Raw genomic sequence first — 18,486 nt, forward strand, 5'->3', positions numbered from 1 at the left:
CGACTTTTATTCGGCTCTAAAATAGGAGTCTGAATCGCGCCTAACACTGACGAAAAATGTTTGTTGATTAATACCTTTTTTTCACTGACGAAAACGAAATAAAATCTCACGTTGTAAGCTTGTAGATCGGCTATTTTCAGCATTCAACCAAGTATAAAATCAGGCATTATGACTTTATCTAGGCCCGCCACAATACATTTTAGTCGACTAAATCAATCAGTTAGACTACAAAAATAGACTATAAAACATTTCAGATGAATAAAAACTAAATTACATTTTATTCAAAAACTAAATCAATACTGATGGGCGGCGGTGGCTCAGGGGTAGAGTGGCTGGATGCTAACCTCAAGGTTGCCAGTTCTAATCCGGGCTCCCCCAGAGTTAGTGTTGAAGTGACCTTGAGCAAGACACTGAACCCCTAATTGCTCCTGATGTGCTGGTTGGTGCCTTGCATGGTTTCCGCCGCCATCGGAGTATGAATGTGTGTGAATGGGTGAATGTATTCTAATGTAGATATATATATATCTATGTATTGAAAATGACAATCATTTTAACCGCTTTAACCATATTTCATACAAAAATAGCAGATACCGTATACAGTCTTTTAGATCTGCAATATTGTTTTTTAAATAGTTAAAATCTGCAAATCTTTTAGTCTTTACAAATGGGGCCTACATATCATATTGCATGTGTCAAATAGATATGAATTTAAGAGTCTCTGAGAACCATTGTATGGAGGAGTGGTGTATGTATAGAGGACTCTGGGGCGGTTGGGTGGAGGGAGAAAAACAAGGTTGAACTGAGGAAACAAGGGGAGGACAGGACAGGACAGGGGGGTCCTGTAAGGGGCTGGCGTGGTGAGGGGGGTGGGGGCTGCGTCTAATGATATAACTCTAAAAGAGTCTGGGCTTAACTGGGCAGCAGGAATTTAGTTGGGCTCGCGTTACATCCAGAATGCATCCGTCCGTCTGTGTGCTGCTTCCTTCCCCTGTGCTTTTTAAAACCACTCGTACCCTAATAGCAGCGACTAGAGTAGACCAACGTCTGGTGTAAAACAGCAAGTCTACAAGCTCACAGCAACAACAACACGTCGTGACGTGAACCTTGTAGAGTCGCTACTTTCACCAAAAATATTTAGTGTCGAGCAAAAACAGGAGGGGGTCTACCATAGAGCCCTGGGGGACTCCGGTGACGGTCGACTAAGTATAGGTGGTTAAAAACCTACGGCACTATTCATGCACGTGCACTCCCGCGCACGCGCACGTACACAGTACACACACACACACACACACACACACACACACACACACACACACGTTTACAGACACTTTTAACACTGTCATCCAAAGTCACAAGTGCTGTTTAATTTCACCCGCAGAGAGTAAGTGCTTCGGCTGTGTGTGTTAACTGTTGTTGAGGGCCTATTTAGAAGCGAGGCTTACGTCCATGGCCACTGTGTGCGTGCGTGTGTGCGTGTGTGTGTGCGATCATAAGAGCTACTACAGCAGACAGAGTTGTGAGGGATGTGAGTCCATTATGTCAGTGTGACTACAGTCTCTCAGCAGCTTTAATGTACTCTGAAGGGCGGCTCTTTAAAAATGGCATGGCCACTCCACCGTGTGCATGCTAATTTGAGCGTTTCCAGCAGGTTCTGCAAAAACAGGCCGGGTCGCATGAGAGTATTTGCATAAACAGTGTGCACTACACTACTACAAGTGCGCGCACACAGACAAAGACACACACACACACACACACACACACACACACACACTATGTGGACAAACAGAGGAAAGCTCATAAACACAAAGGTGATTATACTTACAGAACACGGAGGTACTTGAGGCCGGCGAAGTCGCTCTTGGTGATCCGTGTGAGATTGTTCCCATTCAGCTCCCTGCAAACACACATGTAGGGAAATTAATAATTAATCTTGATCTCTCCCTCTGGGCCTGCTAAGCCCGGTGACTAACTGAGAAATCAGTGACTCAGAGACCACTTCTTGCAATTGATACCCGAGTCACGATTTTATGTTGCCACATTACAACCACATTACGAGCCGTGTAGGAGTATAAGTACAGGTGTGCGCAGCACGCACACACACACACACACACACACACACACACACACACACACACACACACACACACACACACACACACACACACACACACACACACACACACACACACACACACACACACACACACACACACACACACACACACACACACACACACACACACACACACACACACACACACACACACACACACACACACACACACACACACACACACCATAAGCCATAAGTCTATGAAATGCAGATGGCTGCGTCCATTTGCATGTTTGCCGTCTGCGCAGGATGGAGGACCTTGTCTCAAAAGGAGAAGTTTACCCAGAGCTCCAAACTCTACCGGGTCTGCTCATTATTTTTCTGTAAAGTTGCTTGTTGATTGCATCTATATATACCCCATTTCTAAATATGTTTTGTGCCAGGGACCCCCGTCCAAGATTTGTGTTGTTAAAAGTCGGGCTTGTTTACATAAAACTGGTATAACTTATTTATCTCGCGGAATCTGGCAACACCGCCGGGCCCCCTAACAGAGACGAGCCCCCCCCATTAAAATGGGATCCACATCCTGGCTGCCTGCTTGTCTTTCTATCCCAGCCTTCTTCCCTCTCACGCAGACACCCCACCCCTCCCACTCGCTCCCCGTCTCTCACCCTGTCTCGCTCCCTGTCTCGCTCCCTGTCCCTCTCTGTCTCTCTCTCTCTCTGTCTCTCTTTCTGCTACCTCTCTCCACCATTGGCAGGGGGGGATTAACCAGGAGCCGGTTGGTGGTGGGTATTTGGGCTGGGCCACGGGGGCCACAAAGCTAAGTGCTGTGTGGATATAACGGGTTGGTGTGGTGTGTGTGTTGACTGATGACTGATGAATGATGACAGTGATGATTATGATGATGATGATGATACAGTGGAATCTTTGAATGTATCCCCTCTCGGGAAGTTAAATCAACTATCTGCAGTAATGGAATGGATGCCGTCTACGCTGACATTGGTTAAATAGCAATATAAGTTTTTCTTTGGCACTTATAAGTAATTCTTCCATGATTCCTGGGCTCGAAACCATACGCAATGTCTCTTAAAGGTTCTATACAGCACATTAATCAAACGGTGCTATATAGAGTCCTTAGAGGCGCTTTACACTAGGCTGAGGAACCAGTGGGAAACCTCTAAAGAACGATACAGGGGCTGAACTGGTTCTTTGTACGGCAGCAGCTGTGCTCAACCGCCCCAAAGAACCACAGCAGAGCCACCATGTCTGTGGGCGTACAGAAGACCACAGTAAATGGGCCAACGACACCTTACAGCAAGCAGGACCAATAATCAGCACAACCACCTCACCGACAGCTTCAGTATTTAGACGTGTACGGTACCGGTACCACACTGCTGCTGTTGTGGCCGAAACACTCAAACCCCTGGAGGTTTAGTAAACCTCCAGGGGTTTGAGTGTCTCAGCCACAACAACAGCAGCAGTGTGGTACTCTAGTCCAGTTCTGTAAATTACAGAACTGGACTAGAGTACCACACTGCTGCTGTTGTTTGGCTGACACACTTAAACCCCTGTAGGTTTACAGAACTGGACTAGAGTACCACACTGCTGCTGTTGTGGCTGAGACACTTAAACCCCTGGAGGTTCACAGAACTGGACTAGAGTACCACACTGCTGCTGTTGTGGCCGAAACACTCAAACCCCTGGAGGTTTACACAACTGGACTAGAGTGACAACTGTACTTTGACCACTTTTTTCACGTCTACACCAAATCCATTTGCGAAAAATAGCCGATCAAAAAGCTCACAATTCACCGCATTGTGAGCTTATAGACCTGCCGTCTTTGGCTAATGTTCCCCACAGAATATGGACGCTATCGGGTTTGAGTGATTAAACAAAAACAAGCCGAGGGGAAAAAGCATGATAAAACTGGTGCTGTACTTGTGTTTTGTCTATTTTATTTTTTCTTTGTTGTCGAACGTATAATGTCTGTGATTATATCGTGGTACTTGCTATTTCCTTTGTTTGTTATGTTTAAAAAAATGGGTGATTCTACACAAATTGTATACTTGAACAAAAGTGAACCTGTCAGAACCTCAATAACCTCAATTGGAAAATAAATGAAGAGAGAAAGCATGATAAATCTCCTGACGGTGAACTGGCGGTACACTAGACATGCGTGTCTTCCAGCATTTTGTTCATTCATGAGAACATGTTTTGAATAACAGCACAATCGATCACGTCACATTTGATTAGGAGGTACTATTTGCAGCTGCCGCAGGCCGCAGCGCGTCCTGACCATTTGTAAGCATTCCTTCCGATCTAGATTTCCGGAGAGCCGGAAGGGAGGCTCAAAGTTCTAGCTGTGGCCGATGCATTTTTCGGCAAGGGAAGCATGAACTCGTTACTGGGCACCATGTGGGGCGGACGCGTTACTGGGCACCATGTGGGGCGGACGCGGCCAAGAGTTCTAGAACGCCATGCGGAAGTGAAAAATAAAGACCATTGCAAGCCAAGACATGACATGCACAAATTAACGATGCACACACACAATTCAGAAATTGAAACCAAAAAGTCAAAACCTATGCTTAAGGCATACACCCCCCCCCCCCCCCCTCCCTCTCTCTCTCTCTCTGAGTCAGTTCAGTCACTCTCTCCTTCTTTTGCTTAATGACCACTCCAGGGACTGTAGTGCTATGCAGTACACAAGAGAGTGGTCATTATAGACAGATGGTTGTGTGTGTGTGTGTGTGTGTGTGTGTGTGTGTGTGTGTGTGTGTGTGTATACACAGGTGCATGGACAGAGCAACTGAACAACTGGCCACGGGAAATAAATAATGGAGTGAGCTTCATTAGCCCAAGGTCCAGTGCACTACACACATGTTCTGTTCATTACAGGTGCTTGCGAGAGCGCTCACACACACACACACACACACACACACACAAGCACACACGCACGCACACTTTTGGATTCCCAATGCATTGTCTTCAGGGTGGTCGTAACTGATGTTGCCCCAAGGAATTCTGGGACATAAAGAGAGCAATGGATGTTGAGACACTTGAAAGAGAGAGAGAGAGAGAGAAAGAGAGAGAGAGAGAGAGAGAGAGAGAGAGAGAGTGTGTGCGTGACACTGTGTGTGTCTGTGTGTGTGTGTGTGTGTGTGTGTGTGTGTGTGTGTGTGTGTGTGTGTGTTTGGGGGAATTCGGGCTTGAAATGACGCCCTTCAACCGTGGACCAGGACTTGACCACAGTCATAAACATGTTTTATGATGGAGAACAAAACATCGTGTCTGTTCTTTCTTTATTGTTCTTGGCGTGTCAACAAACGTTCACTCTCATCACGGCACGTTTTCACCACATAGGACCGGCTATGTAGAGCTGGTAGAGGTTAGAATGCTGCTATCGGTATCGTTGAGTATATGCCAGTCTGTGCCGATCTGATACCACATCATTTATCATGATATTTCGTTTAGTCTATATTTTGATTGCTTCAGTTGATGTTGCACGACTGTTTCATACGCATACTGTACTATTTACACAATTATTTTATTAACTATTTCATTAACTGGCTGACAACGGAATGTGACGATGGATGATGATAAGAGAGGCCCTGTCCTCACTTCCAATCAAGTGTTATTGATTTGATTTATTCCTAGATAAGTGGTTCTCAAACATTTTCATTTCAAGGACTGAACTCCGCCAATTACAAGTGCTTGTCAGGGTGTGGGGTCCCCAGTTCAAATATGATTATCTTGAAAAAACACAAAAAGTTTGAATATGGAGATTCCTGGTTTCTGACTGACAGCAACAACGTAAAAGAAAAGCACACTTCTCGAAAGTTTTATCAATCAAGAAAGTAATCGATATAATGATCACTAAGAAAAGAATCTATTCATCGCTATGACAAATATCTACCAGCGGAGGAGGTACTACAGTACATGCAGCACTAAACAAACCTAGTCAGTCAAGTTGCAGTGGAAAATTGGCTTAATATTGAATTATTCATTCAACATCGGAAGCTATGGAAAAAGGTACGGAAAAATCACATCAGTAGGATGGCAATTCTTCTAGGCTGAAGGTTTTACTCTTGCGGAGCCTGAGGTAGGGATAAGCTTTTTATCAGAGGGTGCTTTGATGGGTCTGACCCTACCAGAGAGGCTACTGGGGCCCGCGGGGAGCCAGTGTCTCTGACCCTATACCTGAGAGAAGGCCAATGGGTCTGTGAGGAGCCTGTGTCTCTGACCCTATACCTGAGAGATGGCCACTGGGGCCTGTGGGGAGACAGTGTCTCTGACCCTATACCTGAGAGGAGGCCACTGGGCCCTCAGGGAGCCAGTGTCTCTGACCCTATACCTGAGAGGAGGCCACTGGGGCCCTCAGGGAGCCAGTGTCTCTGACCCTACCTGAGAGGAGGCCACTGGGGCCTGCGGGGTGCCAGTGTCTCTCAGGGTAACTAACAAGTCAAATCTACTCCCCTGTCAGCGAGGGGCCTTCTTCGTTTTGGTCAACTAACCACAGCTGGGATTCACATCACATTCAGACAGGAAGGAAGTTATGCACACTTTTTTTCAGAGGAACTCTCTCTCTCTCGTGCGCACTGCGCACAATTTACACACAATTTAGAAGAACTCACAATTTACGAGACACAAGACAATAACTCGTGCTCTTCTTTGCAATCATGTGCAACATGGCACATGCTACGCACACGCACACACACGCACACCCGCACGCACACACACGTCCGCGCAAAGGCATCCACGCGGGATGGTCAGTGCAGTCCTGTGAGCTGCACGGTTGGATGCGCTGCTAGCTGAACCCTCATCAGTCATATTGAATTACATGGAGGGAGGTGGGAGGTATATGGACTGAGGAGCAGATATAGGTATAGAACCCTATAGTCCTCCACTCTGGAGTCGAGTGGTGCTAGCCTCCGCGTCGTAAACAGCTCCACAGGGAGCACATAGTTTGTGTTTCGCTGTCTGAATAACTGCAGAGATACATATGTACAGTATATGTCAAACTGAAGCATGCAGTCCAGCTGTCAAGGAGAAGAATCAGGGGCCATATCCGTGGCAAAGACTTGGTCCTGTCCTGAATGCAGGTTTTCTTCAGAATATCACTCACTACTATACGACACTAAGGTTAGGAGTCCCAACTGGTACTGGTGGTTCACACCCCCTGAACTCAGCGTTATACTCTCTCAGAGTTACGGACCTGTTGTGGTCATTCAGGGCTATAGCTTGTCATGCGTTTCTATAATATTATTGTCTACTCAGTTTTTATGTCCGAGGCAAAAACTGAATTTTTACTAAAATGTCCACCACGAGCCAGCATGATGGTGTCGACCCCTGGGATAAACTAATTCTGAAATGAATGTGTACATTAACGGCTGCGCTGTTTTACTGCCTTTTTTATTCGGGCGAAGGAGGCTTAACCCATTCTGAACGGGAACCCATTTTGGTGTTAGCATCATGTTATGCTTTAGCTATTTAAAAATAGCAGATCTACAAGCTCATAGCGCGCCACCGAGTGGCGCGCTACGAGCTTGTAGGTCTGCTATTTTTGAAAAATCGAAGAACGACTCACATTTTTAGAATCTGATCTCAGGTCAGAATGGGTTTATCAGACCAGTGTGTGTCCAGTGGAAATCTCGTATGAATCTGATCTCAGGTCAGCATGGGTTAAGTAATAGCGTTTGGCACGGCGGCAACATAGCGTTCCCTCCACGGACAGATGTTTTCTAGCAGTGAGTGCATGCACTGTAAAGATCCAACTCTGAGAGGAGCACAAAAAGGACCCATTTCCATTTCAGTCTTAAGAGGGTGTAATTAACAAAGGTGTGTGTGTGTGTGTGTGTGTGTGTGTGTGTGTGTGTGTGTGTGTGTGTGTGTGCAGGCCTCACCATTGCCACACATAGAGCTATTACTTTTTTTTTTTTAAAGGCTGAAAATGATTACGGTATCATCTCCCCATTCGAATGGGGAAGGATTTCCACCTCCGACCGTTCCGAGTCAAATCCATTCCATCCTCCCATGGAAGCATGGCGAGGATTCCCCGCGCTGACACACTTCCTGGAGCGCGGGTGGATTTATGACATCACTGACTAATACTTCTTCATCCACCCCCCCCTTCACCCTGCCGGTGGGAGCGCTTCCTGGCCGTATAGCCCTCTTCTTCTCCCCCCGGGGCGGACGTGAGTTTGTAACGCTCCGCATAACTCAAAGGGGGGCTCGGGGCGCCGCCACGAACGCTGAAAAACTCATTATGTTTATTTCTGCCAGCTGTTGGGGTCCTCTGGCGCTTGGCGGGGAGGGGGGGGAACCTGGTTTGAATTGAGCGGTAATACGTTGAAATGGAAACCACGGGCTTTAGGGAGGAAAAGCAAACACCCGCTTGCCTCGCTAATGCTTGCGCACACATACATCCCCACATATCCACACATGTGCTCGCTACTACAGAGTGTGCATATAAATATGTACACCGAGGAATGCACATGCACACACAAGTGCGCCTGTTATAAATAAAAAAAGGGTGCGTTTATAACGGTGCTTTTTTTTCTCTCCAAAGTTACGTTCACCTATTTGAATGCTGACGGTAGAGGAAAACCACGCAATGCACCGACCTGCTCATCGGGAGGCAGTTAGGGGTTCAGTGGCAAGGCCACTTCGCCAGGGAGGGGCTGGGAATCTAACCTAAGCCCCTGCTGCCCAAATAGGTTAGGTTGTAAGTCAAGCCACAGAGCAGATAATCAGATCAGAGAATTCCAAATGAGAGTTGGAAAAACACATGCACCCATTATTCATATACCCTTTGATATGTGCATGATCATTTTCTACAATGGTAAATGGTGCATTTATATAGCGCCTTTATCCATTACATAGATTGTGCATCAAGTCACCCATTCAAACACATTCATACATCGATGGCGGCAGAAACCATGCACGGCACTGGCCAGCACATCAGGAGCAATTTGGGGTTCAGTGTCTTGCTCAAGGACACTTCGACACTAACTCTGGGGGAGCCCGGGTTCGAACAGGCAACCATGCGGTTATTATCCAGCCACTCTACAACTTTATGTATTACAGATGAGGTCCCTTTGCAAGATAGAACATCTCTTTGACGAGGGAGCCTCATGTTCCTTATGAATGAAAAGGACAGTTAATACCACAGGTTCACAATCAAGCCACTGTGGCAAGTCAGCTTCTACGTCTGCAACTATACTCTGAGCACCACAGGGGCATTTGTCTGCATGGGACGAGTTCCGTCCACACTCCTGGCTGTGGGGACAAGCAAATAACCGCAGGACTGTGGTGAGGGAACTCTTACGGATGCCCCTAGCTTATCACAACCACACATGGTGTGAAGGGGTCTCTCGCTCTGCGGGAGGAGGGACATGGTGTGAAGGGGTCTCTCCCTCTGCGGAAGAGGGCCACATGGCTGACAGCCCTGACGGTTGACTTGCCCTAATGAATGAACCTAACAGGTTGTTGTGTAGACTAGACTGTAGAGCATCCCTCTGGCTGCAGCCTCCGCAGCATATGGACGTGACAGCTGTGAGACACGCAGGGAGCGAGACGGAGAGAGATGTGACCAGACAGAGACACAGGCAGAAAGGATTGAGTATAACACGGCGAGAGAGAGGAAGAGAGGCACACGCAAAGAACATGAACCCAGTAAAACCTGCATGGGGCCGATTCTACAAAATGACCCTGCAGAAGCAAGGATTTCAGGCGTTAAGTGTCTTGCTCAGGGACACTTCAACCAGGGCTGGGAGGCAAACCAGTGACCATCTGATTACATTACGCTCCTCATTACAGGTCTGTAACTCTGAGAGTGTACAAATTGCTCCATTTTGTACACTCTCAGAGTCACGGGGGTCCTTGAAATTAGACAAAGTTTGCTTGCTGTCCAGTACAGTGCAGTGTGGTGATGTATTAGTGCCATATCGTATGGACCTCTGGTCACCAGAACTGGGGAGATGCTGAAGGCCGTCCAGCCCAGCCCAGCGTGGCGCGCTGTCTGGACGGTCTCCGTGGGGACCGGAGGCCTGGCGTGGAGCTAGTGAAGGCAGTGAGGAGAGACTGACCTACATAGTGGCTGGCTGGTGAAACACGCTGCTAATACAGAACCAGCCAGGAGCGCCAGCTTACTACAGAGAGAGAGAGAGAGAGAGAGAGAGAGAGAGAAACCAGACCGCCGTGACCAAAATAACACACACGCAAACCTAACTGGAACACTTCTCTCCACACTCAGGGAGGTCAGATTTCTGCTTAACTTGAACTAAACATTTCCCCCTATATCCCAACGCAGCTTTTAGATGCATAGGCTGCCTGCCGAGGCCCTTTAACCACTTGAAACCTATATGGTTATTTGACCGAGGTCCCCCAGGGGTCTATAGTAGGCACTCTGCCTTTTTTCCCCCTCTCTCTCCTGTACGCCAAATGCCTTCGCCGAAGACTACAAGCTCAACACGTGTGTGTGTGTGTGTGTGTGTGTGTGTGTGTGTGTGTGTGAGAGAGAAAGAGAGAGAGAGAAACTTGAAGGCTGTTTTGTAGCTTCTGGCCTCAGGGTTTATTTACAGATCTCAATCTATTCTCTCAGGACCCGAGAGCATCCTCACCGATAGGACAGGCAAATACATAACTGAGATCCCACGTGCACGAAAAACGCACGCACACACACACACACACACACACACACATGCACGCACACCTTTCCAGGCTTCCAGATAAGAGGCGTGAAAGTCAACACAAACATGTACTCTCTTTATCTGGCCTCCACACAACTGCAACCTTGACAAAACTATCCCACCTGGATTAAGAAGCACAACAGAGATTGTGAGGAGGGGGAGTAGGAGGGGGGGGGGGTCAACTCTTACAATCTCAGAGTTAAGACAACACTGGGGGCTTTGCGGCGGGGCCTTGCTAGCAGACGCTGCCGCGGTGTGTGGGAACTAAACGTCAGTGGGACAGAATATAAAGGAACAGGGAGCGCGAAGGAGGGACATTGTTAACGTGGGCGGAAAAGTAACACATAGACGGCCGGTGATAAAACATAGATAACTCTTATGTGACTCTCTCTCTCTCTCTCTCTCGCTCGCTCTCTGAAGTGAATCAATTAAACATCTGTTGCAATGTGTGTTATACTCTGGCTCACAGACAGACTGGGAAAATAACTGCCCGACACACACACACACAAGCACACACACATGCACGCACGCAGGACAGCATTGAAAATAAATCTCCAAAATAGCTCACAACGTTGTGCGCTTGTAGACGATAACCCCTATAAACCTAACCTCTGAATGATGCCTATAATCCTAATCCCGAAAAAAGTACAAAGACATCCACAACCAACCCAGACTTGGGCAGGTGCCGAGCGGTGAGCAGTATACACAGATAAGGAGATGAAGATACTCTCACACCGTGGGCTCCGATGCTGTAGTGAAAGGCCTTTATTTGCACAAAAAAGTTTGACTGTGACGTTTCGAGCACAATGCTCTTCTTCCTCAGACTGACAATCCTAATCCCAGCTGCATGAATCTTTTCCTAAATCGTAAACTTGTATATCTCCACAAGTCCAGGAAAGGACCATGCAGGAAAATGGTCTCAAATGTACTTGTAATGTTCAAATGTCCGTACAAGTGTAGCAGTATAGTTGTAGAAGTGCATGTGTGCGTACATACTGTACGTGCGGTATGGGCGCGCACACACACACACACACACACACACACACACACACACACACACACACACACACACACACACACACACACACACACACACACACACACACACACACACACACACACACACACACACACACACACACACACACACACACACACACACAGGGAGAGCATGAAGAGCAGTATGTGTGAGGGTCTTTCGTGGTTTTATAGCTGCACTTTGCATCAGGAGGAGGAGGAGGGGGGGGGGGCATGGGGGGGGAGTTATGTGTTGTGGTTTTTCAGATTCCTGCATAAAGGCTCTTCGGGGGGCCGCCGCGTTACGACGTACGGTGTTAAGTACAGTGGTGCTGCGCGCCAAAACATCTGCCGCGCCACATCTAGTGTGTGAGGTTTTTTTTTACTTTTCTTGTTTTTTTTTCTCACTCCCTCCATCAAGACATACATGGGGCTGCTGTGCACGACAGATGTGCGCCGGTGCCGCGCGACGCGCCGACGTGATGGATGTGTGTGCGTGAGATCGCGTGACGTGTCGCGTCCCGCTTGATCTACAAGTATAAAAGGGTAACTCTATACACGCCTCCTTTCCCGCAGCGCGCACGCACACAGTCTCACACACACACACACACACACACACACACACACACACACCATCATCCAGAAACCTCATATCTCCATATTTCAACATTCCTTTTTTGTTTTTTGTTTTGTAAATGAATGCCCTACTTCATCATGCAAGAGTGTCGCACAAAACTAGTGAAAATAGCCGATCTACAAGCTCACAGCGTGTCGCAACGCGACAATTTTCACCTGTTTTTTTTTTCGGCCGACATCTACGATGTGTTCCACTCAGCAGACCCCTACGCACCACCTCTAGAACACTACTCAGAAAGTGGGGCGTCTTTCGGGGCATAATATCCCCAGCTGAAATGTGTTAATAATATAGCATCAAAGTTTTTCTTTGATGCTCCCACTTTATACTCTGGCTATTGGAGAATAGCCGATCTAATAAGCAACAACAACACGCCCCTGCACTGCGATGGGAATACATGCATGCATACAATTCAGGGAACTTTGACGAAAAACCTTTGAGAACAGTTGTTCTCAACTAATTAATTTGAAGGACCCCTACCCCAGTTTGATATGGATTAGGCCACGGACCCCCATTCAATACTTTATTTAATCTCTGTGATTTTACAGTATATGCACTGTAAAATCCTTTTCATTTAACTGTGGAACCTACAGTATACAGAATGGGCCCAAAAGCAATCTCTCTCAGCATCACAATTGGTACTGAGTGGATCAGGAGTGCATCTCTGGTCAGAAAAGTGTGTAGTGATGTGATATGTTGCTTTTAAGACCCCCACCAACCCTCTGCCCCATTCCCGGTTCCCAGCAGACCCCTCCACCCCCCGCCCAGACCCCCACACCACCCCACCCCCCGGGTGACTGGCAAGGCGGGGCGGGGGTGGTGGAGGGGGAACGACTGACTGACTTCTGGAAGGAAGATGAAAGCAGATTCGAGGAGGATTCACCAAATTCAATTTTCACGGTCTGCGGAGCCGCGGTCACCCCTAGATAGGCGTGCAAAGTAATCATGCACGTATAGCCGCCTGCGCGCACGCACACACACACACACACACCATCCATAAACATGACACAGGTATGGTAATAGGACCCCGCACTTGGATGCGTGCGAGTCTAAGCACTCTTTGACACACAAACACACGTGCATGCGCGAACACACGCACACGCCGGTGGTAGGGTTACACCGTGTAGCTCGCAGTGTGTGAGATCAAACAATGGCGTGGTAGAGAGGGTGCTGGGCAATGGATGCAACGACGCACGCGCGCACACACGCACGCACACACACCCCTCAACTGTCATCACTCTATTCTGGCCTGCTATTTATACACAGATGATTGTGTGTCAACTGTGAGGTGATTAGTTTATCCCTGTTTAACCACCGATCAAGACCAACAAACTGAAACACATTTAAAAGCCTCAGGATTATCGACAAACAAGCTTTATATATATATATATCATGGCGATGTGGTGAGACGCTTGAATACATAGGAAAGAGAGCGGTTTTCCACCTCAGTAACGCCACAGCTGTGTGCGTTATTGCGCAGTAAACCGAAATGCTTCCATGCCTGTAATTTCAACAATTACTCTATTGGGGCTTTAACATTCCCTGGAATCATTCGTTCATCTGAATGGAGAAGAACGCGGACGGTGGAACATTACACATTTTGACCTGACTTTTCTAAAAATGTCTTCTACATCCTGACAGTTTTCTGAAAAAGCTACGTTTCTATGTCAGTCGTTCTTCGATTTTTCAAAAACAGCAGACCTACAAGCTCGTAGTGCGCCACGCCGCCACTCGGTGGCGCGCTTTGAGCTTGTAGATCTGATACTTTTCAATAGCTAAAGCATAACATAATGCGAACACCAAAAGGGGTTCCCGCCGAAAATAGGATAACTAAAAACTCCAAATTAGAAGGATGAAACAAAATAAAAAGGAACAATGAAACCCTAACCTGCCTCAGAGCTATTGTACTCCTCATAATGACTAAGGGAATCGCAAATGATTTATTCATCGCGTGCGTTTTGGAGCCGGGGGGGTAATAAGTGTGATATGTGTTATTATATTATATTATGCAGGGCACACGGCACAGCACACGGGTACAGTCCTCAGTGTAAATGAATCCGGTTGCAGCTCCAGAGAGTGTAACTACTACTAATGTAACCGAAAGGGTAACAACTGTGTGATTTCACAGGGTTTACTGTATATAGTGGTAATCCCTTCGCTGGTGATTAACACCTCGGACGGTATGCCCGTCTGCTCCTCGTCTCTCCTCCTGTTCATCACCCCACCCCCCACTGAACAAGATAATAATAACAATCCTCTCCTCTCCGTCTCGCAGCGGTGCGTCTCCCCGCCCCGGTTGGTTGGTTGGTTACAGTGATGGAAAAGTATAACTAGGTACATTACTGTAATTTTGAGGCTTTTGTACTATACTTGTGTATTTCCCCTGGCCAATATACATTTCAGGTCAATTGAAAATAGCCGTTATACAAGCTCCAGTGTCGCTCGCGCATTGTGAGCTTGTAGATCTGCAAATTTTCCAAAGATTTGTATACATTTGAAAACTTGAAATGAGACATTCCGCATAACGAGTACATTTTAATGGCAATACTATTGTACGGTTATACAACACCACATTTAGAATTCTGGACTTTTACTTGCAAGTATTTCTACATCGCAGTGTTGATACTTTTACTTAAGTAAAACATTTAAGTACTCTTTCCCCACCACTGGTCGGTTGGCCCTGGCTCGAGCGCTTGGCAGGTGTTGGGAGAGAGAGGAGGAGGAGGAGGTTGTGTTGCGTCTTGTCGGCACTGGGGGGTAAATAATGGATCAGGTGGCCTTCGGAGCTGTCAACCGTATATATATGTGTACACCACCGAGCTGTGTTGACGGTGCCAAAAACACCACAGGCATTCCATGGCACTGTTATGCGCCCGCAACCCACCCCACCCCACCCCACCCCCACCACACCACCACCACCACCCTACCCCACACCCTTCACACATGCTCATATAAACCTGGCCATCAAAGCAGAGGGAGCCCCCTGTGCTCACATCTCCCCCCCCCCCCCCCCCCCCCCCGCGCGCATGTTTTCATGTGCGATCCCATGACTTATTCACTGCGCTCACTCTCTCTCTCTCGTGCACGCACAAGCACGCACACACACATGTGACACGCAAATTCATAAACAAACACATGTGAACGTTAAATATATACAGCCGCACACGCGTGGGCAACGCATGAAAACAGACTGAGAAACACACACACACTCATACACACACACACACACATACATATGGCGCCCAGCTTCTGCCTTGCGTACTCTGGAAAGCCTCCAGGACGCGTGTGCTAATCTTAGTGCAAGGCACTCTCTGGCACAAAGGTGCTTCTCTGCAGACCGGCCTTCTGCAAATAGATAAAGACACACACACACACGCACACAAACGTGCACACACACACGTGCACACGCACACACACACACACACACACACACACACACACCTCCAATCATCTCATTGACTCGGGTGGAGGAGGTCGAGGTTATTTAAGCGGTCGGTCTCACAGAGGAGGATTCATCAATAGATTCATTAAGGTGATAATACAGAGAGAGAGAGAGAGAGAGAGAGAGAGAGAGAGAGAGCGAGAGAGAGAGAGACATGGTAGGGAGGGGGGTTGGGTTGTTGGGTCAATACTCGCAGTCCCTCACTATCTGATAAGGCTAAAGCTATCCGTCTAGCCTGAGTCATACCTTGTCATTATTGAGAGCACATCGCTCACAGACATTGATTTGATTGATTGGTTCTCAAAGTTGTCCAGCTTAAATTCTGTTATTTTATGCAAGTGTAAAGTATAAATGTTGACTAAACGAGGGTTACATTTCACAGTAAAACCCGTGTACATTCATCAATCAAGGTCTGTCGCTTCCAGAGTACAAAAGGTAACCAAATGGACCCACCGTGGCCCGTTTAAATTGGTATACTCTCTCTGAGTTAAATTAACACTTCAAGGATGTTGGTATTAATCTGATATGGTGCCGTATATGTTTCTGTCCTGTGATATTCATGTGGCTGTGTTATCAGCACAGCAGTATCTGCCACATGAGAGGGAGGAGGGGAGATAAGGAGAGAGAGGGAGGGAGGGGGAGAGAGAGAGAGAGAGAGAGAGAGAGAGAGAGAGAGAGAGCATGAAAGGGGGGAGCAGTGTTGCCATGTCCGCTTATTATAAGCAACCTTTGTAGATGCGGGTTGCAGTTATTTTGGTCTTGTTTCTGCTTATTTGGGCTTCCGTTACATTTTCATAATTTCTTTTTAATAAATAATCATTTAAACCAGTCAACTATTCTCAAATAATTTCATGTCATGGACTCCCAAATTAATGATGTATATTGATTGTATTCCTAAACCCTATCTTAAAATGTTTCAATTGTGCCAGGGAGCCCCGTGCCAGATTTTGTGCGGTTACACTGTTTAAAAAATAATCTAATTTATTATTATTTATTTATTTTAAATGCTATTTTCAAATGGCCAGTGTATGTAGGTTTAAAGTGCTCATGTGGCCTATCTATCAGTAACTCCTTCTGGGCTGGTTTCCGTTAGCCTGGGTTCCAGCCTGATTCACTATACAGCCCTGTGGATTCCATGGAACGTATAGTGGAACCCAGGCTACGTTTTCATAGACCTGGTTGCTTATTTAGGCCCGTTTCTTTCCCCTCAGTCTCGTTACAGGCTCTGGTCTGACAGAGCACAGGAGGTCACACCAGATCCTCAATCTGGTTACAGGCTCTGGTCTGACAGAGCACAGGAGGTCACACCAGATCCTCAGTCTCGTTACAGGCTCTGGTCTGACAGAGCACAGGAGGTCACACCAGATCCAAAGCCACACTGACTGACAGGAGGTGTAAATGGGATTCTGTCTGTCTGTCTCAGCAGCCCCAACCGCACCCCACCCAACAACACCCCTAATTACCCCTAACCCCCCCCAAAAAAACCATCCACTTCTGGCTTAACCACTTAAAACACCAGCAACCGTGCTGTGGGGGAAAGCCTTTGCTGGGAATATCCGATAGACAAGCTCACATGGTGAGTCACGGGCTCGCAACACGTTGGGTTGTGAGCTTGCCGATCGGCTGTTTTCAGTGAAAGCGTTCCCTCACACACGATAACAGGAAACAGAGAAGACGCTAGTACAGACCCCTGAGGGACTCTGCTCCACCATATGGGGTTCAAGTGCAACACGCACCGTCTGGCAAAACCGCGGGCGGAGCACAGCACGGCACTGATACGCACAGGTTAACAATGTGTTAATACAACATCACAATCATTTTAAGCACTTTAAAACCATTTAGGCGGTGGCTATTCAGAAATAGCAAATCTACAAGCTTAAGCTTGTTGTCCATCTGCTGTTTTGTTTGTTTTACTCAAAATGAATGCTCTATTGCACAGCTGGGGGTTCCTTCCTGGTACAACATATTTTCAGATGAGGTCTGCAGCAAAATACATATATCATTTTGAGGGTCCTTGACAATGAAACGGTTTGAGAACTACTGAGTGTTTATTTGAACTATTTGAACTTCTGCATGTGAGTTATGTATATAGTCCTGTTTATAGGACTGACATGTCTTCCATAAAGCTACCGCACATCGCTGCAGGTTAAGGTTACGCGCTTAACGAATCTCTGCTGACAAAACTCTCCAACCTCAGGGAGGGCCGACCATAAAGACTCCACTGACCGTTACTCATCTGGAGCCCAGGTCACACACACACACACACACACACACACACACACACACACAGGGCAGTGCATGGGGGACCTACATGTGGGGTTAGGGTTGGAGCGGGGCGACTTGCACAACCACCTTGATGAATCACCCTATATAAACGCGCCGGAGAGAATGGGATACTCTCCATTGTTGAGTAACCTCTCCATGGAGACCTAACTACCTTCTACATGACCCGCGCACGCACGCAACACACGCACGCAACGCACGCACGCATACAGACAGCAAGTGACCCAGGAATAAATTACACGTGACCTTTTTTACGCGCAACGTGTTAAATCACATTAACCCCTAGCTGGTGAAAGTCCCCGTTTTTGGGGCATGTCATTATATATGGGTGGACATTTTCAAAGGTTTTCATGTCATCTTTGACAAT

General features: G+C 47.2%; 1 protein-coding gene across 1 annotated transcript in view; it reads right to left on the bottom strand.

The window, feature by feature from the left end:
• Window positions 1–18,486, bottom strand: part of slit1a (slit homolog 1a) — a 150,789-nt gene that overhangs the window by 129,328 nt on the left and 2,975 nt on the right. Inside the window, 1 exon segment of the mRNA XM_080782139.1 lies at window positions 1,823–1,894. Within this exon segment, the coding sequence (XP_080638265.1) occupies window positions 1,823–1,894 (72 nt within the window).

Source organism: Protomyctophum bolini (genome assembly GCF_963924005.1).
Source record: "Protomyctophum bolini genome assembly, chromosome: 14".
Classification (NCBI taxonomy): domain Eukaryota; kingdom Metazoa; phylum Chordata; class Actinopteri; order Myctophiformes; family Myctophidae; genus Protomyctophum; species Protomyctophum bolini.